At 40.2% G+C, this 21,355-nt stretch overlaps 1 protein-coding gene across 1 annotated transcript in view; it reads left to right on the top strand.

Annotated features, from left to right (window-relative positions):
• The first annotated feature begins 2,193 nt into the window (after positions 1-2,193).
• The window catches only part of XRCC5 (X-ray repair cross complementing 5), an 80,923-nt gene continuing 61,761 nt past the window's right edge, over positions 2,194-21,355 (top strand). Inside the window, exons 1-8 of the mRNA XM_061148791.1 lie at positions 2,194-2,386; positions 6,519-6,632; positions 9,464-9,647; positions 10,545-10,593; positions 11,120-11,242; positions 14,005-14,196; positions 17,300-17,414; positions 18,642-18,780. Coding sequence (XP_061004774.1) covers positions 2,366-2,386; positions 6,519-6,632; positions 9,464-9,647; positions 10,545-10,593; positions 11,120-11,242; positions 14,005-14,196; positions 17,300-17,414; positions 18,642-18,780 — 937 coding nt within the window. The 5' untranslated portion in view covers positions 2,194-2,365. The remainder of the gene's footprint in view (positions 2,387-6,518; positions 6,633-9,463; positions 9,648-10,544; positions 10,594-11,119; positions 11,243-14,004; positions 14,197-17,299; positions 17,415-18,641; positions 18,781-21,355) is intronic.

Genomic DNA, 21,355 nt, shown 5'->3' with positions numbered 1-21,355 from the left:
AAAGTGTTAAATAAAATCTGTATCACTGGCATTGTCTTCTTTAATCATTTTTTTTTAATCATTTTTAACAAGCATTTTATGTCTTTTTAATGGCATTTAAAAATCACATCGACATGGTACATCACTGCTCACATCTTTCTGGGATATAAACTTATTTCATATCTGTACTTTGTTAAGATTTTAAACTAATTTTTCCAATTGCCCATATAAACATCATTACACCTCTGTCAGAACACAAAACCTGCACATTTCAATTTTGTATAGTGTTCATAAATTCATCACTTATGTAGTTCATCACTTATCATATCAGAACAATATCAAACTCGAATACATTTCAGCAACTTAAATTGTAATTTCAAATTAAAATTTTTTACTTGCCTTTGTTAAATACTCTAAAGGGAAGCTTAGTCTACACCACAGCAAGAGTTTAAAATATCCCTGTTGTTTCAGCTATCTCTTGTTGTGTAACAGGTAAAATTTAACTATATTAAAATAATCATTTGACTTATTTGCTCATAATTCGCAATTTGGGTGGAGCTTAATGGATATGACTGGTCCATATCTCTCTAATACTAATGAGAAAAAAGAGAGAAGGAAATAGAGGCTACACACAAGATAAAATCATGGACAAAGCATGGAGATTTCCTTCACCATGGTGAGTCACCAGTAATTATTTAAACTGTCATACAAAAAATACTTTAAGAATAATATTTCAGCCTTAAAAGAACTCCTTGAATCAACATCTAGGTGAACTTCCTGGACTCTAAAAGCACAGTCTGAAAGTATCTGACTCTCCTGGCTTCAGTGTGTTTGTTATTTGGGTTCCCTCAAGATCCCTCCCTCCTCATGGCCTCCCCACATCTTTCCAGCTTCACATCTGCTTTTCTTAGGTCTGATTTTCAAGAAGATGATTGGACTTATTGTTCTAGGTTGGCAGACACTTGCAAGTTGCCAGATCCTTTGTCCAAGCAGCCGTCAGCCTGTGGGCCATCCGGTACAGAAAATAGCCTTTTCTGTGCAAGGTTCAACTTGGGCCTGCCTCCCTCAAAGGGGCTGCAGCCTGGACAGTTTCCCTTGAAAGCAGGTGGGATCGTCAGGCACCATAATTGACAGCTGCCACTTCTAGAACATCTCCCTAGGTTCTTCTTCTTGAACTAAACCTCACTCCCCCCTTTCCAAACTAGGTATGTGCTAAGTCACTTCAGTCCTGTCTAGTTTTTGCAACCACATGGGCTAAGCCCGTCAGGCTCGTCTGTCCATGGGATTCTCCAAGCAAGAATACTGAAGTGGGTTGCAATGCCCTCCTCCAGGGGATCTTCCCCACTCAGGGACTGAACCTGCCACTCTTATATCTCCTGCACTGGCAGACAGGTTCTCTACCACTAGCGCCACCTGTGAAGCCCAGCGATACTCTGAAGTATCGGGAGATCCTTAGCAGATGCTGTTCATGCCTCCAGGCCTATATACATCCCACCTCCCCTTCAAGAAAAGATGCTGTTTCCACTTTTGATTGCCTGGAAAACTACTTTTCTTTCAAGAATTGGTTCTACGGTCATCCCATCTGCTGTCTTTCCTTATCCTTCTTGTAAGAAGAAACAGAATTTTAGGGAAGTCAACTGACTTTCTGGATTCATGCTCATATACAAGGAGATCTAAGTCCAGATCTCTGACACAAGACGCTGTGTTATTCTCAATGTGAGAAAAGGAGAGTGACTCTTTCAAAGCAGAGATTCTTATTTACCTAATTCTAGAAATTTGGTAAGTTCGAAGACCACAAAGTCCCTTCAGTTCAGTTCAGTCGCTCAGTCGTGTCCGACTCTTTGCAATCCCATGGACTGCAGCACACCAGGCCTTCCTGTCCATCACCAACTCCCGGAGTTTACGCAAACTCATGTCCATTGAGTCGGTGTTGCCACCCAACCATCTCATCCTCTGTCGTCCCCCTCTCCTCCCTTCTTCAATCTTTCCCAGCATCAGGGTCTTTTCCAATGAGTCAGTTCTTCGCATCAGGTGGCCGAGGTATTGGAGTTTCAGCTTCAGCATCAGTCCTTCCAATGAATACTCAGGACTGATTTCCTTAAGTCCCTTAAAGTGAAAGTGAAAGTGAAGTCGTGTCCGACTCTTTGCGACCCCATGGACTGTACCACGCTCCTCCGTCCGTGGTCACTTAACCAGGGGACAAGCGCAGTCAATCCGCGCATGCCCAGAGTGTCGACGCACGATTTCCCCGCCCCCTTCGGGCTCCGCGGGAAGCGGCTTTTCCTGCAACACTCCAGCCACTCCAGCTCCGAGTCCGGCGGAACTGAATTTCGACGCCGGAGGTTCCCGCTCGGAAGAGGCGGCCGAGGCGCTTTGGGGCAGCAGCATGGCGCGGTCGGGGAATAAGGTAGAGAGATCAGTAGGCTTGGGCCTATGTCTGTGCTCGGGGTCCGAAAAAGGTGGTTCGGAAGCAGGAATCATGGGATCCCGGCGGCGCCAAGGAGTGAGGAGGGGAGTTCCGGTTGGCGGGCTGATCGAGCGATGTGCTGTGAGAGAGACTGGGCATTTGGAGTCTGAAAAAAGGGAATTCAAGCCTCGCCCACTCCCCACCCCCGCCGCCTCCTCAGTCTTTCCGCGCTTACTGTATCTCCCCCGGTCCTCATCCTGTCCCCATCCCACTCCGACCTCCCCTCGGCACCTCTCCATCTCCAGCCTGCCGCCAACTCCTGCATTACTTCTGAATCTGGTTTTTAAAAATCTGTGAGGATGGACGTTAGTTATGGTAAGCACCAATCCCACAGACTCGTAAAACATCAGAGAGGGATTGCAAGTGAAATAATTTGAAATGTAAAACATCCTTATTGTTGTTGTTTAGTCGCTAAGCCGCGTCTAACTCTTTTGCAACCCCATGGACTGTAGCCGGCCAGGTTCCTCTGTCCCTGGGATTTCCCAGACAGGAATGCTGGAGTCAGTTGCCATTTCCTTCTCCAGAGGATCTAACCAACCCAGAGATCACAGCCACCTGGGAAGCCCCGTTCTATTACTACCTCTATAGTAATCGAATATCAAATATTTTGCATTTATTGAAAGCTTACTCTGATGAAGCACTGATCTAAAGGCTTTATTCCTGTCTGTCTTAATCTTCACCACAAGCCCAGGAGTCGAAACGTTTTTATCTCCTTTACATAAGTTGAGAAAAGCAGAGCTTAAAGAAAGTGATTAGCCCCAAGGTCACCCAGCCCATAAGCGGTAGAACCCGAATTTGAACACAAGCTCTCTGCCCGCAGAGCTCTGGAGAATGTTTCTCTTGCTAGAAATCGATGGTTCTCAGTGACCCAGGTTAATAACGTATGATGATGAATTTTTAAAATAGTGTTTTCAGTATAGGCAGAAAGTGGTACTTGTCTCTGAGGGATCACTAGAGGTAGGTGTGTTCGGAGGAGTTGTTTATTCGTGCATCCATCTGTAATCTCAAGAACTAGGCCCTTTATTAGGCAACTGGTATACAGATAGGAGTTGGAGCAGGTGGTCTCTAGTGCCCTCGCCTCCCCAGAGGGAAATACTGATTAAAATGGTTTTAAACATATGCCACACACCTCCTTTATTCCTTTCAGCTCTAATAAAGCAGATGTTTATGGCAGGTGGACTTGTAGCAAAATTCTAATACTTGCTTCAGTGTTTAAATGGGGGGGGGGGGGGGCACTATGCCGCTTGGTTTCTTTTTCCTGGTTTTCTTACTGCTGTCAGAAAAGAACTTGAGATACTACATAGACCATTCTCTGCTTTCAGATAAGTTCCATACTGTGAAACCCTTTGTTGACATTTTTTGGAGAGCTGATTCCTGGCAGAGGACCTTTAGTCCTCTTTTTTTTCTTTTTTAAAAGTAGCTTTATGGAAAAAAAAAAAGTAGCTTTATGAACTTATTTATATATTAAATAAGTGCAGCAGCATATTTGGGGACTCTAACTTTTTTAGAGATTCTTATGGTCAGAGCATTGAAACTATGGGATGTAAATTTTGTTGCCCTCAAAGGAATTTCTCCAAACATGCTATTTATAACCTGGAGCTCTCTTAATATTAGTGCATTGTGTTTAATTTTTTGTAAATTAGGGAAAAACTTAAATAGTCTTTCCTTTCCATAGTTTTGCCTTGCCTGAGATATAACCAAATTAGATATCATCTATAATGTCCCTGATAGGAGCTCATCCAGGTTTTTCAAAGAATTCTAGGGCCAGGAGATAGTTGTTTCAGAAAATAATTTCATTGATTACTTCTAGGTATCATTTTTTCCTCCCTTCAGTTTAGTTCAGTCGCTCATTTGTGACTCTGGATGAGCTCCTATCAGGGACGTTATAGATGATATCTAATTTGGTTACATCTCAGGCAAGGCAAAACTATGGAAAGGAAAGACTATTTAAGTCACTCTTTGTGACCCCATGGACCGCAGCACACCAGGCCTCCCTGTCCATCACCAACTCCCGGAGCTTACTCAAACTCATGTTCATTGAGTCGGTGATGCCACCCAACCATCTCATCCTCTGTCGCCCCCTTCTCCTCCCGCCTTCAATCTTTCCCAGCATCAGGGTCTTTTCAAATGAGTCAGTTCTTTGCATCAGGTGGCCAAAGTATTGGAGCTTCAGCTTCAGCATCAGTCCTTCCAATGAATATTCAGGACTGATCTCCTTTAGGATGGACTGGTTGGATCTCCTTGCAGTCCAAGGGACTCTCAAGAGTCTTCTCCAACACCACAGTTCAAAAGCATCAATTCTTCAGCACTCAGCTTTCTTTATAGTCCAACTCTCACATCCATACATGACTCCTGGAAAAACCATAGCTTTGACAAGACAGACCTTTGTTGGCAAAGTAATGTCTCTACTTTTTAATATGCTGTCTAGTTTGATCATAATGGAGTCAAATCAGTTTCCGTGTAACTTCCATCTGTGAATCCTATTATCTCTCTTGCAGAGCTGTTTTTCTGTAACACAGCTGTCAACTATATGAGGATAACAATCACGTTCCTCTAAACCTTCTTGTCTGGTTCAAATAGTCAGTTTTGTCCACCTGTTCCACTTACCACATATGCTCCAGATCTGTCTCTAACCTGCTTATTTCATATTCAGTTGTAATTAGTCTTATAAGATGTGATGATCAGAACTGCTCAGAGTTTGTCACATGTGGTCCAGTCAGTACAAAGCATAGGTGAGACTGTCAGTCAATGTCAGAGAACGTTAACTCTGGAAAAGACTTTAGATCTCATTTAGTCCACTTAGTCGAACAACTGCTTCCTGCTTCCACAGATTAGCAGTGAAGTTAAGTGACATGCCTGAAAATGTAGCTATGTGGTAAAAAAGATGGGACTGATTCCAGGTCTCCAGATTGCTAATCTAGTCTTTTTTTTTTTAAACCATTAAACCTGTCTTTTCCTTCCATGAATTGATTACAACATTGAAAATATTTTTTTATCATACCATTTAGGACCAAAAATATTTCAGAGGGTGGAATAGGGTAGGTATGGGGAATCAACTACTGTAGTCATGCCATACTGGTGATGTTTTATAATCCACCCTGAAATTGTGAACTGCTGTTTGTTTAGGCCTCCTCCAGCCCAGTTCAGTTAAATTTTGGATGCCAAATGTAGGACTTTACATGTATCCATTTTACTTTCAGTTTATGTTTGCCCAATTTCCTTAGTCTCCAATATGCATGATTACTAGCCAACGACTAGAGTCTTCATTTGGTTTCCTCTCCCTAAAACTCTCCTTGTTCACAGGACTAATTCCTACTCATTCTTTAGTTCACCCAAGGATCATATCTAGAAAGTCTTTCCACTTCCTTACCTGTCCTCTGTCACTTCCACCAGTCTTGGGTAGATGCCCCTCCTATGAGCCCTCTTAGTGCCCACTGCATACCTCGGTCATGGAATATTGCACTGATGTCATTTATGTGTCTGTGTCCCCTACTAGAATAGATTTGGTGTCTTAGTCTTCATTTTAGATTCTCAGTTTACAAACTGATTCAAATGATTGGAGTATATCATTTTAGCATATATAGATTGTGACAGTCACCTATTGCCACAAAAATGCTTTATGACAAACTATACTCCAGATTGGTGGCTTGCAACAAAAGCATCTGTCCTCATGCCATGGGTCTGCAGATCAGTCGAAGTTTTTGATTTGGTGGATTTGGGGCTGAGCTGGGCTGGACTTAGCTGTTGCCTGCAGGTTGTTTTCAGATCTGCTCCCCATGGGTTTGCTCATGGTCAGGCTCAGGCCAGAGGAGCAGCAGCTGCTTGGAGCGTGCTCCTGTGCTGGCAGGTAAAATACTTTGTAGCTTTCAGAAATAGCAGGACTATTTAAAGTTTCTCCACAGTAAAAATTTATATGTTTTAGATCCATTCTCTACTTTGAACAACTCCCCTCCCTTTATCATGCATCCCCTGAATATCTAAGTGAAATAAGCAAAGGACACGTCCTTTGTTTTCTTTTTTTAATGACCATTAATATTTTCTCACACACTCTCTGGGACTTCGTTTCTTCTAGGCAGCAGTGGTGCTGTGTATGGATGTGGGTTTTGCCATGAGTAACTCCTTTCCTGGTGAAGAATCCCCATTTGAACTAGCAAAGAAGGTGATGACCATGTTCGTGCAGCGACAGGTAAGATTCAGAATGGTCCTGAGCTTGTAACTCTTGGTTTCACTGTCTGTGGCTTCAACTTCGTAATGCAAGATGCCCGCTTCTTTATGTTGTCCACCCTCAGTGTTTGGGGTATCCCGAGGAGTTATTCTTATACACACTCACATGCAAGTCCAGCTGCCATTAGAGCCGGATGTTTTTTCTTTTCTTGTTTTGGCTCCTCCACTGGATATTGCAGCTTTTCCGAAACAAGAGGCAATGTAATGTTTAAACGTGTAACCGCTATAGCCAGATGACCTGGGTTTGAATGCTTGCTCTGCCATGTCGCTTACTAACCTTGCTATCTTGAGTAATTCTTTCAACTACTCTGTGCCTATTCCATTTACCTTTTACTGGTTACAAACTACCCTCCCAAAACTTAATGTCTTAAATGACAGTTTAAGAAAGTCATCCCGTGTGGTTTTGTGAGATAGCTGGGAGTCTGCGTTGGGTGGTTCTCTCTGAGGCCTCTTGTTCGGGTGCACTCGGTGGTGGCTGGGGCTGAGTCATCTCGAGGTTCAGCGGGGCCCTTCATGTACATCCGAGATGGCTCGCTCCTGTGGCTGGTGGTGCTGCCTTCTGCTGGCTGTGTGCTCGGTTGGAACTGTCCCCCAGAACCCTTACATGTGGCCTCTACATGTCGCTTGGGATGCTCAGTATAGCAGTTGGTTCTAAATATCCAAGACTGGATATTCTAAGAGACCTGCTTATGTGACTTTTTATGGCCTAGCTCTATAAGTCCCAGAAAGTCACTTCCACTGCCTTCTGTTAGTCGGGTCACTTAGCTAGCTCACATTCAGTGGGGGAGAAGGGGGCAGGAATTAGACTCCCCTGTTGTTTTCAAGCATAGCCTCTAAGTACAGAGAGAGAAGGAATGGATGGAGGCCACTTTGAAGACTCTACACGATGCTTCAGTGTCCTGTATGTCAAATAGGGGAAAATAATAGTACCTCTAAGAATAAAATGCTTAGAACAGTACTTGGCGTATTGTAAACACTGTATATGTTTTTATTATCATTGTGACTACAGTTATTCATTTCTGCCCTTTCTACCTGGTCTGACTGCTGCTTTTGCCAAGTCCATGAAGCTCTGCTTCATCCACTGCTTCCCCGGACACCTCTGTGCTTCTTCTGGGTGTTGCCTTTTCCACATGGAACTAGTACCTCCCACCTGTCATCCAAGATTATTTTTTACAAATTCTGATAACCTGAAGCCCTAACCTAATGTCTTAAAGAAGACAAGAATGCTCCTAACCCCATTCTTGGTTATAGTAATTTGTGTTGGTGATATTTAAGTGGTGCTGTTGTGCCCCCGTGTAGTGTGTGTATGGTTTTTAAAGAGCAGCAGTGCTTTTGGTCTTTATTTTTGGCTCTGCCCCTTGCATGGGAGCCGGAGTGAATCTGGAAGGCCAGGAGACAAAACCTGGTGTCACTCCCATGCTACATGGAATTTTCCTCCCCTCTCCTGACTGAGACTCTGTTGTCAAGTAAGAATACCTTGCCTGAAGATGAACACTTGTGCGGGATACAGCTAGAACTCTTGCTGGCCCGCCCCGTGGGTGTGCTGGAAATATTTTAACCCCAGCAACTGGGACCTTCCCTCCATGTACAACTGGCGGTTGTAGCTGAACTTGTTAACAGACTGGAATTGTTATCAGCAGAGAGAGATGAAGAATGACAGAATTCCATCCTTTACCGATGCAGCTTTCTTCTTACTAATGGCTTATGTTAATGGGTAGGTGGGAACAGGACTGCCTTTTGTGTCATACTATTTCTTGTTTTTTTAATTAATTATGAAATGCTTCGTGAAAGAAGCAAATACAAAGAATAATATAATGGAAAGCTGTTTTCCCATCGTCTAGAGCTATACAGCCCTAAAGTTTTACACTATTTGTTTGATTTCTTTTTTTTTTCTTTCTTAAAAAATCTTAAATTAAGGCCTCCTGTGTGTCCCCTCCTAACACTTTTCTTTCCTCTTCCTCCCCTCTTTCCCTCAGAATTTTCAGTTATTACTGTGCATATTTTATGCTTTGGATTTAAGTGTATTTATAAATAATATTTAGTATTTTATGAAGCTCTCAAAAGTATATGTAATAGTATTATGCAGTACATATAATTCCACAAGTTACTTTTTCTCAACCTTATGTTTTTGAGATTTATTCGTGTTGGTAAACACTGAACAAATTCATTCTTTTTTTAACTAGGGTATAATATTCCATTGTATAAATATTTTGCAGTGTGTTTTTGTATTCTTCAGTTGATTGTTTTCAGTTTTGCCCTGTTATGAACAGTGCTGAAGTGAACTTAAACTTTCTTGTCCCTTATCTTCTTGCATACATGTGTAAGAGCTTCTCTATAGTATATATACCTACAGGTGAAATTGCTGGGACATAGAATATGAACCAGTAATTTTCTTTTAATCTCTGGAAAATTTCAACCAGGGATAGTCATTCCAGAAAGACAGACTAAAATCTTTTCAAGTCATCTGTAATTAGTTTTCGCTGAGAATGAGAGTCTGATTTGGGTGGAAGCACATCAGAGAAACTCATCCAAAGCATTTAGTGCCCACCCATTCCTCCACCACAAAGTGTGTTGAAAGGGCGGGACCTTTAGTCAATGAGGAAGTCCGCTTAGAACCTAGGAATTGTCATTGCCCATCAATCCCAGGGGCCAGTTAGCCCAGTATCCTGTTGTTGCCAATGGCCCCAGGGGCCTCCCAAGGGGAAATACAGTTGTCTTGCTCCCGGAAGGTTAACTGTCTGTGGCTTCCAGGTGGTACTGTGTGATTTGCAGCCTTCTCACGTACTCCTCTAGGTGTTTGCTGAGAGCAAAGATGAAGTTGCCTTAGTCCTTTTTGGTACCGATGGCACCGAGAATGCCCTTGCTGGTAAGGATCAGTATCAGAACATCACAGTGCACAGACACCTGATGCTCCCGGATTTTGACTTGCTGGAGGACATTGAAAGCAAAATCCAACCAGGTTCTCAACAAGCTGACTGTATCCTTTTCTCAGCCAGAGAAGACTCTGAAGAAATTTCCTTTAATCTGAGGAATTGTCATCTAGTTCAGTGAGGGTCTTTAAGAGTCCTTGCTCCGAGTATATGGACATTTTTGGCGCTGAGGACATCATAGATGTGATGCACATTAGGACTTAATGTGAAATTAGTTACACATTACTTGGTTGGGTGCCTGGACTCCAAGCCCTCCAGTCTCTGCCCTAGTGACATTGAGAGGATGGGAAGTATCAGAAGGGTGTGTGTGTGTTGGCTGTGTGCAGAAGGCGTGGTGGTGGCGATAGTTAGATGTGTTTGGACGCAGTGCTGTACAGAGAGTCCAGCATTAGCGTTCTCCTAGCCTTCCTGCATAGAGGATATTTGTATGCCAAAAATCAGACTGATGCCCCAACCGTGAGACTTAACAATTTCTTCCACAGGTGCCCTGGTTTTAAGGTGTCCTGTTCCTCTTATTTTTTCAAACAGTGATGCCATCTCTGGTCACTGGGAGGTGCTGCTGTGCTGGGAGTGACTTACCGATGCTACCTTATGGCTCACTTCATGTGTAAGAATGGGCTGCACTCACAGAAGATGAGTTCTAGACACAGTAAAATGGCATCACAGTTTTTCATTAAATGAGTGGAATATGTGAGATTACCTTTCGGCTTACTTCATTTTTCCTGGTTATATGTTTTAGGGAGTCTACTTTGATTTTAATATATATATGGATATATGTTAGTGAAATAAACTTGGAAGAAGGGCACTTGGGCAAGTACTTTTAAATCATCACACAGTCAGCCGAGCGTCCACAGGTTCCAGCACTGGATCTCACTGGGGAAAAGTTGCATTTTGGTGGGGTAAAGGAACTGTTTGGTGTGATCTTCTGCCCTTAACCAGCTGAGTCCTCGATGCCCTCATCGTCTGCATGGATTTGATTCAAGAAGAAACTGTGTAAGTATCTCGGCTGAAGAGAGTTGGAAATGAACCTCTCAGTGTGGAATCAGACTGTTTGGAAAATGAACCCTTCACGGTTGTGGTTGTAGTACCCTGCAAACCCAGGGATTGAACCCAGGTCTCCCGCACTGCAGGTGGACTCTTTACCGTCTGAGCCACCAGGGAAGCCGGGAGAGTTCCTTGTTTATATTCTACCTTCTGAAGGCTGGAAGGGGATCCTTCTTTATAATAGTGACCTCACCTTTAACCGAGGTGGTTAAAGTTTGGAAATCAGAGACCTGATATTTCCATAATGCTCAGAAATTTTGCCTAAGACGTTTAAAGGGTGAGTCACAACTGGGTTGATTATGTGTTTAGTGAGAACTTAGCGTCAACAGCACATGGACTTCTAGAGCATAATCACGTTGTTAACTGGAGCTAATTTTTTCCTTACCCTTTTTCTGCTCAGTGACCAAGTACATTTGAATTTGTAGGAAAAAGATTTAGAAGAATGATTTGTTAATGTGCTGACTCTGTCTTCTAGAGGAAAGAAGTTTGAGAAGAGGCATATTGAAGTGTTCACTGACCTCAGCAGCCCGTTCAGCAGAGATCAGCTGGATATTATAATTCATAACCTGAAGAAATCTGGCATCTCCCTGCAGTTCTTGTAAGACCATGCGAATAATCATTGTGGACAGCTCTTGTGTTCTCGTGATGCGGTGATAGGACCCCTTCATAGAGCGCCTGGTTTGCAGGAGTCCTCTCTGCTCTTGAGTCAGAATCTGCCACATCAGTAACTTCAGCCAGCACTCACTGGCTGTTCCGGTAACTCTTCTGAGTTTTGATGATAAAGGGATGAAAGTCACAGTGAAACATGGAAATTTGGCTCTATAGCAGATGTTTGCTTGTGCTGTTCTTAGACTCAAAGAACTGAGGAATTAGAGAAATCTATTAAGATCATCCAGTTCATCCCCTACCTGCATAGAAGACTTTACCCAACAGTTACCAGATTGGTAGTGTCTTTTAAACGTCCTAGAGAACTGTGTCTTAAAGACAGTAGATATTTTTAGGATAGAGAGGAATGTCAACTTGGGAACCATTTTAAACACATATGCTTATTTTTAACTCTTTTTCAGATCTAAAGGATACATGCACATTTGTAAAATGTAATTTGCTGTGTGTATTTACAGATGAGGTAACAAACTTAGGGGGAAAATATATTTCACAATTTGCTAGAGGGAGAGTCCCTCCTCTCTCACTAACTTGAATTTCCCCTCCAGGTACTTACTTTATATCACTTACAGAAAGTTTTTTTCACTACATTAACCTTCCTGCTCCATCTAAAACCTGTTTTTCCTTGTCCTATTTTTTGGTAAAACCAGAGTGATAGTATAGAATGTTGAATTATTAGTCTTCTGGGGACACTCATTTTTCAGATTGAGAGCTCTACCAGGAAGCCTCCAGCTCAGAGTGGTAAGCCCATGGCTTCTTTAAAATGTCTGCCATAGGGAATTAAGAACGTCTGTTGCATGTATGTACTTCTTAAGACTGCTGAGGGGCATCTCCTTTCTGTGGAAAAATAGTTCAGAATAAGCCATCAAGCTGATACTTGTTAAGATGGTACTTCAGAGAAATTAAGTGCTTTTTAAGTGATTCTTCTTACTGAGTCGGGGTTTTCTCAGCACTTCAAAAGCCCAGCGTGGTTTCTGTTCCCTGCTCATAATCTCAGATGTCTTTGCATCCTTCACACATCCTGTACTTCTGTCGGTTTCACTGGAAAGGGCTACTTTTCCTTTTGTGTGAGCAACACTGTAAAGCGAGCTGAGACAGAACAGCCTTTTCTTCCACTGCCTTGGTATTTGACTGGTTGTTTATAAAATGCTGATTGGATTGTTTAACTCTTTCTCCCTTTGCTGCAGACCTGTAGCATCCAAAGTAGAGTTTTGAGTTTTCTTGTTTGGTGTCTCCCATGTATGATTGATTCTTCTAGTTGGACCAGACCTTCCTGACCCTTTATTTTCATCATCCCTTCTTCCTGGTTGATGCCCTGGAAGCAGCAATAGTCTCGTGCAAACACGTTGTGCCATATCCTGCTCCCTGGAAGCTCTTTTTTCATGTAATGCAGGACATCACATTTGTCATGCAAACAATATGTAGAAAAAAAATGTCAATGGGAAGCTCTGTTTTAATGATGGCAGATAAAATGATAAAGGAATCACCTTAAAAATCCACATGGGGTGACTAACAGATAATGTTGAGTAAACTGAAGAAGCTGTTTGGGTTTCCAGGGACAAAGTAGGGTGACATGCTACAGTGGCAAGAACCTTGCTCTTTTCAGTCAGATGACCAGGTCTTTGCTCCATCACTTACTAGCTATGCAGCTTTGGCTAAATTATTTTATTTCTGTATATTCCATTTCTTTTCAAAAGATGAAGATAGAAATCTCTGTCTACCTATAATATAAAGATGAAATGAGATTGTTTATATGAAAGCATTTATAAAGTGTCATATAGATTATTACCATAAAATGTGTTTCGTTGGTTTACTTTTCAATTTGTATATTGACTATTGACTATTCCCATGACTGTTGATCCCAATCTAGTTTTAGTCCCATTTCAGTCAAACAACTGGAGTGAAGCAAGAACAAAATTGGTTTTACTTATTTCTAGCAATTAAATGATTTCTGTATAAGAATTTTATATCTAAAATAATGATGATAATGTTTGCATTATAAGTATTTTAACACTTTATCTTACTGATCTTTATAATAACCTTGAGAAATCATTAATGGGCATTTGTTTGTTATTTTTGTCTGCCTAGAATGTCACCCAGCTTTTTTCTAGGAAGCATTTCTTCCTACTCTTTAACCTTATGGCTTGAATGAAAGCTGACCTCTTCTAGATCTGGCCCCCAGGTTACCACTGATTCCTGCTTTTGATTTTGGTTTTTTTTAACTGGAGAGTAGAGGGTTAAACCCTCAGTCCCTCTTTGGTAGTGGAATTGGGCTTTATGAGCTTGAGGGTGTTCAGAAGCAATGTGGAGGAGAGAGCAGGGCCAGCATAAAGGCAAATGAAGACGAAATACGGAGATAGATTTGAAGGGTCACAGAATCCTTGTGGTGTTTGAGACTTTGGATCTAGTCATCCTAAGGCCATGTGCAACCTTGCCCTTTCAATTATTTTGTTATGTAAGCCAATAAATTCCCCCATAAAATCCAAACCAAAGAGGCTTCAGTTACTTGAAACTGGTAAGAGTACTGGCTAAGGTAGCTGAGGGCTATCTGACAGCTGAGAAATGTAAAGCTCAGAGAAGTTGACTGACATGCCCATTTTCTCATAGCTAGTGAGTGGCAGTCACAGAATTGGAACCCAGTTTATTATTTGGCTGCAGAACTTGTCTTCTTAACTACTGCTGATCTTTTCTTGATAGTTTGCCTTTCCCAATTGGCAAGCAAGGTGGAACTGGGGACAGAGGAGACGGCAGCTTGCTCTCAGACCACCACGGGCCTTCCTTTCCTCCAAAAGGAATCACTGAGCAGCAAAAAGAAGGTATTCAGATGGTGAAAAAGGTGATGATGTCTTTAGAAGGTGAAGATGGGCTGGAGGAAATTTATTCCTTTAGGTAAGAAGTAAAAACATTTGTCTACAAATTTCAGTTGTAAGCATATTCCTTTCTGCTTTGATCAGAGAGCTCTCTAATGCTTTTCCTTTTCTGAGCCATTCTTGAATTAGCAGTTATACTAACACTTTAATAAATACTCTGGTTTTTACTAAAGAAATGGTATACCAGCCTCTAATCCCTTTCTTTGAAGTTTGCAGGTTGGCACAAGGTTTCTCCTTTATTTCCAGGACTATCAGGAGAGGTTGGAAATATACAGATATAATGAAGGATTGAACAAGTCAAATGATAAAAGATGAGATGGTGGATTTCTTCTTTATGCCAAGCTTGGGGTACATATCTCAGGCCCTTCCTTGTCATACACCTAAAAAATATTCTTAATTATAAAAGTGGTATCAGATCTGAGATAATACTCAGTGTCCTCTTGTCCTCTGATTTAGGTTTTGGAGGCAGTATACTAGACTAGAGTAATGTTTCGCCATTTATTTCTTTATTTTTACCTTTTTGACTGTGCTGTGCAGTGTGCATCCTGACCAGGGCTTGAAGCCGTGCCCCCTGCCGTGGAAATGCAGTGTCTTAACCACTAGACTGCCAGAGAAGTCCCTATATATAATAGAGTGATTTTTTTTTTTTTTTCCAAAGCTTTAGTCACAAAATAGTTTGGTCAGGCAAAAGCAAAACAAAACCCCCAAATTTATCATGTACTTATTCCATATGGGCTTTGTAAAGGCAAGAAATGTGAAATCCCTGAAGTACCATATAACAATAAAGCAAGCTGCTTTTTTCAGCTATCCAGAGATAGTGGGAGAGATGCTCTTCTTTGTGTCATTCTTGGTTGGAATTGGATATACACTTAGTTTGAGCAAGAGCCTGAGAGGCGCCCCGGCATCTAGAATAGTGTATATTTTAGGGGCTTGATTTGGTAAAGGTGGTGGTGGCATACTCTACCACACAGTGTGGCTTTTTTAGAGTTTCAAATTTTCAGGAATAATACTACTTAATGTTAAAGAATTCATTCTAGTTTATCAGTAAATACACAAAGCACAAGCATTTTAAATAAAATTCTTAATTGTTGAAGTAGAGGTTCAACAATTAAGATTTTTTTGAGTAGCGATAGTGTATATCTGCTCTAATTTTTCTTCTCAATCACAATTTTTACATATTTCTAATGAGCTATAGTTGATAAGTTATCAGCCTGCTTTTCTAAGTATAGATACTCTTGGAAAATTGCAGGTAGATGGGGATTTTGGAAATTAAACTGTAATTTCCCAAGGGGTTGGTGAAAGAATCAAAGAGGAATCCTATAAAGTGATATTTCTTTGTCTTAGTATGTGTTCTAATTGTAATATTCGAATGTGTGTTTCTAAATTATTATTCTCTCAAATTTGAACATGGCTTGCTTTAATATGGGAATACATGCCTAAAGTGAACACATTCACCATGATATTAAAAAGAATTATCAGCTAATAAAATTATTGTTACAAAAGCTTCTTACAGCAAGGAGGGAAATTACTATGTGTTGTACTCACCTTTTTTTAAATGTTTATTTATTTATTTGGCTGCCCTGGGTCTTAAATGCTGCATGCAGGGTCTTTAGTTGTGACACATGGGACGTAGTTTCCCGACCAGGGTTGGAACCCAGGCCCTCTGCATTGGGTGTGCAGAGTCTTAACCACTGGACCACCAGACAAGTCCCTCTTACCATTTTTGAAGCTATGTTGATTTCAGGTATGCCATAAAGGTATGGATCAGAACCATCTGATGTAGTAGCCATTATCCACAGGTGGCTACGTAAATGTAATTTCAGTAAAATTAAAATTAAAACTCTAGTCCCTCAGTCATACTCTTCACAGTTCAAGTGCTCAGTAGCCTATTGTACAGGCACAGCTGGAAATATAGCAATTCCCTCATTGCATAAAGTTCTACAGGACCGCCCTGGGCTAGGTTTATTCTCATCTAGAAGACATTAGAGGGAGATAACGTGACTTCTAATTTGGGGAAGTTCATATCTGCTGCAGAACTTATCCAGTTGTTCTCAGATGTTACCTATAAGATGCTGGTCTTTAGAACTTCACCTGGAACAGAATCCAAACCTCGATTATTTTAGGCATGACTCATAGTACAACTAGCAATGTCCTGTGGGACAGGTGAAACCTGATTTCAGACCCACTCATACTTCAACGAATACAGAGCCAAGGTGTACCATAAGCTTTGGAGCAGAGTATCAGGTAGAATATCTACTATTCATTGTAAATTGTTCCTGAAAATTGGAGTCTCTTGAGGCCTATTTGTCCATAATTCTGTCCAATAATGCCAGATAATCTTTAGTGAATTCCATAAGTTCCACCTCTTTCCTGTATTTTTCTTTGTTATATTTGATTAGGAACCAGATGAAGGTAGAATTGATCTTCTCTAATGTTCAAAGGAACTAGCTCTGTACGTTGTGTTTGCTACTTGCCAGTTCCCCTTCCCTGCCGACTGAGAAACCTAGAGTTATTATATCTGCTTTATTTTAAGACAGTACGGACTGCTAAGTTCCTTTAACTCCTGAAAGATCATTTTTTAACTCTCTCCACAATGTGCATACACTCATCATGTCTTTTATTTAAGAGAATGGAAACGAACTAAAGAATTGCAGAGTTCAATGACATTGAACAGTGACATTATAGGGTGGAGCCCACCCTTTGATATCCTAGAGCAGGGCTTTTTATCCTGAGGTCTGTGATTTTAAGGGAGTTGTGCAAATGCATTTATGAATGTGCTTGTATCATATCCTCACAGTGTCCTTGATCCTGAAAAAAAAAAAATGTGACAAACACCTGGCTGAGTTGAGAGAAAAGATTGAATGAGGGAAGATAGAGATGCTCCTTTTCACCTGTTGGTGAAATTCAGCTGGAATTCAGCTCCTTCCTCAGCCAACTCATTTGTACTCTGGCGCTCCCCCAACTGAGAGTTGCCACAAGTTTTGCTTGTCATCGCCTGCTGTTCCTCTCTTTATGATCAACAGCATCTCACTTCTCAGTCTAGAAAACTAAATGCAACACCCAGCAAAGGTTAACATTTTAAAATTGCTGCTTTCATAATAAATACACTTTTCTTTGTCAAGTGAGAGTCTGAGACAGCTGTGTGTCTTCAAGAAAACTGAGAGGCGTTCCATGCCCTGGCCCTGTCAGCTGACCGTTGGCTCCAATTTATCCATAAAGATTGTGGCTTATAAATCGGTAAGTGGTAGGTACACATTTTTTAAAGAAATGTTACCAGGCAGACAAATGTGCTTATATAAGAAACTGGCAATTCATGTATGGGTTATTCAAAACCATAATTACTGCTTCTCTAACTGCTCTCCCTGTTTATTTCATCTCTATTTAGCTTTTATGTAAAAGGCATGCTAGGAGAGGAAGTTTTAAGAATTGTCTGTAACAGAAGTTAGTTCCCTCCTCTTTCTCTTTCTCTCCATTGACAATTGATTGTTAATCACAAGTTTCAAGTCTTTCCCTCTCCTTTTCTTTTTTAAAAGAAAGAAAATGAAATGCATTAAGTTGCATTATTGTAGTATTGTAGCAGAAATACAGATATACACCAGAGTTAAGTTCAGAGTTTTTATTTTTTTTATTTTTTTTTTTAAGTTCAGAGTTTTTAAAGCTCAGTCACATCTAATTCAATTATTAATGACCTGGTAGTAACAGCATCTAAAAAATATGAACACATTTTGACCTGTTATTGTGAAATGGCTTTTTGTAGCATATGTGCATAATAGCACACTCTCAAAAATGAGTTGTTTTTGGTAATGACTTGATGACATTCCAGTTTGAATGTCAGTCTCTGATCCATGCCTCCACTTGACCCTCCTTGCCTTTTTTCTTTAAATGCACAAAATAAATATATAAACACACTTAAATATATAAAATGTACAAAAGCATGTTTTTTTATAAAGTGTTTTTTTTTTCTTTTAATATTCAAGGACTTAATTCCAAAACATACTACATGAATGAACACCATGGAGGTGCTTCAAGGCCTAGAATAGTGTCCCTGAGAATGAGAATAAGTCCCTTACCTTTTTTTTTCTTTTGGTAGTTTCTTTTTCATATTTTCTTATTGATTTCTGACTACTGATAGACTGCTTTCCCCTCTTTTCTCTATTGAAAAAGTATGGTAACAAAATGTAGGGTTTTCTATTATTAGGCAGTCTGTGGGTTTTGTGTAGAAAGTGTTTGAGTATCTATGAATATTAATATTTGTGGATTACCCTTGGGGAAAATAAAATGTAGAAAGGATTATAAAATAAACTAAAATTTCCACAGTAAGCCAGAGACAACAAACCAGTGTAGCTGGAGTGATTGTTTTGGATATTTTTCTGTAAAGCAGAGAGTATATATTAGTTTTTCCTTTTTCATCAATCTGAACCCTGACGTTCCTTGTTTTCCCTTTATTTTTCTTTTGGAAATCAGATTCTACAGGAGAAAGTTAAAAAGTGTTGGACAGTTGTGGATGCAAGAACTCTGAAAAAAGAAGATATACAAAAAGAAACAGTCTATTGCTTGAATGATGATGATGAAACTGAAGTTTCAAAAGAGGATACTATTCAAGGTATTAGGCCAGTGAGAGTTTCACTGTTTCCTGGAAGATTTTCTTCAAGATGATACGAGGCAGGCTAGATTTTTGTATTGTTATTTGTCTAGAGACACATCTGTGTCAGAGAATCATGGGATGCTGGGTTCTTTAACTCATCTGCTGAGGCTTGGGTAGGGCTGTTCTGAAACAGGAGTATGCTCATGCATTCGGTCTCTCTGGTTTTTATTTATTTTTAATTGTTGATGATTGCTTTACAGTACTGGTTTGATTTCTATCATATATCAACGTGAATTAACCATAGGTGTACATGTGTCCTCTCCCTCTTGAGTCTCTCTCCCCTCCCACCCATTCCCACCCCTCTGGGTTATCACAGAGCCCCAGTTTGAGTTCCCTGACTTGTATAGCAAGTTCCCGTTGGCTGTCTGTTTACATGTCTTAGTGTATATGCTCCCATGCTCCTCTCTCCAGTCAGCTCACCCTCTCCCTCTTCTCAAGTGACAGGACTTAATACTTGGCTTTGTTTTGAAGTCTGAAGCTTACTAGCTAGGGAAATGCTTATATTAACATGGGTGAAGCGACTTCTTTTGTGAATCTTTGACTTCCATGGTGATCATTTTTCTGAATGCCAGTTTCAGGTCTCATAATGTGCCAGATTAGCTCCCTTAAGGTAATTTAGAGGATAAGAAAAATTATTTATATTTGTCATGTTGCTTTATATTCATTGGGATCTTTAGAGTTGTACTTCATATATTTATATCCATTGGCTCTGTAGAGTGTATTTAGAGCATGTCTTTATCCAGAGGGATTAGAAACCAGCTGAATGTTCAAGAGCTAAAATGATAAGATACCAAATGATGGTTAACATAGAAGCCAGAGTCTTTATATAATAAATTTATCACCAGACTACTATATGGTAAATAGTCTCAGTATAATTTTAATTTGCAAGCCTTGAAAAAATTCATTTTATTTGTGTGGCATTGTGTCACAGTATTTGTGTATATTTGTATGTTTTGCAGGGTTTCAGGGGGGTAGGAGAATGATTAAAAGTGATAGTTGTTATGCCTCCTTTCTTTCTTCTCATGGGTTATATTTAGAATGTAATTACCATCCCATAATCTCTACTAACTCTTTAATTCAGCTCATCGGTAGAGTGTGGTTAAGAACAGAAGTTTTGAAGTCAGACTGGTTAGAATCTTGGCTCCACTACTTGCTAGTCATTTAATCCTAGTATAATGACTGTCTCATAGTAGGAGGATTAACATGATTAAGGGCGTAAGACCAGAAAAGTAGAGGGCCTTCTCAATGATACTGAATAGTTGGGTAAGATGTACTGGGCATATACAGATTTGTGGTCAGAGCAGTATATAAAAGACATTTTATATACTTCTTTTCTCTTTTAGTCTTCACATCAAGCAGTGAAGTAGGCACTCTTGTTCCCATTTTACAGATAAGAGAACTGAGGCTGAAAGATATTCATTAACACATGCAGTATCCCGTAGTTAACAGCTAGTAGATTTGAACCCAGGGCTGCAAGAGTCTGTGTTTCTCCATACTATTCTGAGTTAGGAAGGGCTCTGAATGATACACTGAAGAGTTGATGCTTAATTTTGAGAGCAACATGGAACTGTGTATAATTTTGAGGAGCAGAGTGTCAGAGTTGTGTTTTAAGAAGATTAATAGAACATCTGGGTATAGGATGAATTGGAAGGAGAAGGGACTAGACATGAGGGTGCCAATTCTTTTGGTTGCAAGCAAAGAAAGCAACTCTGGTTTATCTTAGGCAAAAAGCAAATTCATCAGTATAGCAGTGGAGAGGAAAGAGTTAAATATGGTTTAAGTTCAAAGAGTACAGGTGTGTAGCTTTTTTCTCTTAGCTTTTTGCAGTTACCCACATCCTTCCTTTGCCTGTCCTCTACTCTCTACCCCCTAATAGGTAGAGTTCTCTCTTCTAGATAGAGGGATCAGTTAATATGAGCAAAGACTGTGGTCGTATTTATATTCTGTTCTCTACTTTTGGCCATATACAAAAGTTACAGTAATTGATTTGCCCTTTAAAAGATGAACCAGAAATCATGACACTTTTAATGAGAAGTTTCAAATTACTCTTAAACAATTCAAGTAAGATGTCTGAAAAAACATTATGTACCACTCTTATGTGCCATATATTTCCCTCTTAACTTTTTGTTGAAATTTTTTTTATCATTAGCTTTTATTAAAAGACATACAGAAACGTGTTTCTTTTTAATCAAATACATTGCATGAACAGAGTGAGAGGGACTAAGAAACATTGGATCACAGAATCTGCCGCCAGACACACATGTTTCTTTGTTTCTTGGAGTGAAGATGCATGCATATGCTTTTCCTTTTTATCTGCCCAAGGTCAGACTCCTTGGATTTTGATGATCTTGCTCCCTATTAAACATATAATACTATATAGTGAAAGGGCATGAGCTTGCATAGAGCAAAGACCCTGAAACAGGGTTGGAGTTTTTTTAAGGAGCCAAGAGCCTATATGTGTATGAATACCCTAAGTAATTAAAAAAAATATATATATATAGAAAATCCTACCCCAGAAATAAAATAAATTTAA

Source organism: Dama dama, chromosome 8, assembly GCF_033118175.1.
Source record: "Dama dama isolate Ldn47 chromosome 8, ASM3311817v1, whole genome shotgun sequence".
NCBI classification, from domain to species: Eukaryota; Metazoa; Chordata; class Mammalia; order Artiodactyla; family Cervidae; genus Dama; species Dama dama.
This window is presented reverse-complemented; position numbering and strand designations above follow the sequence as displayed.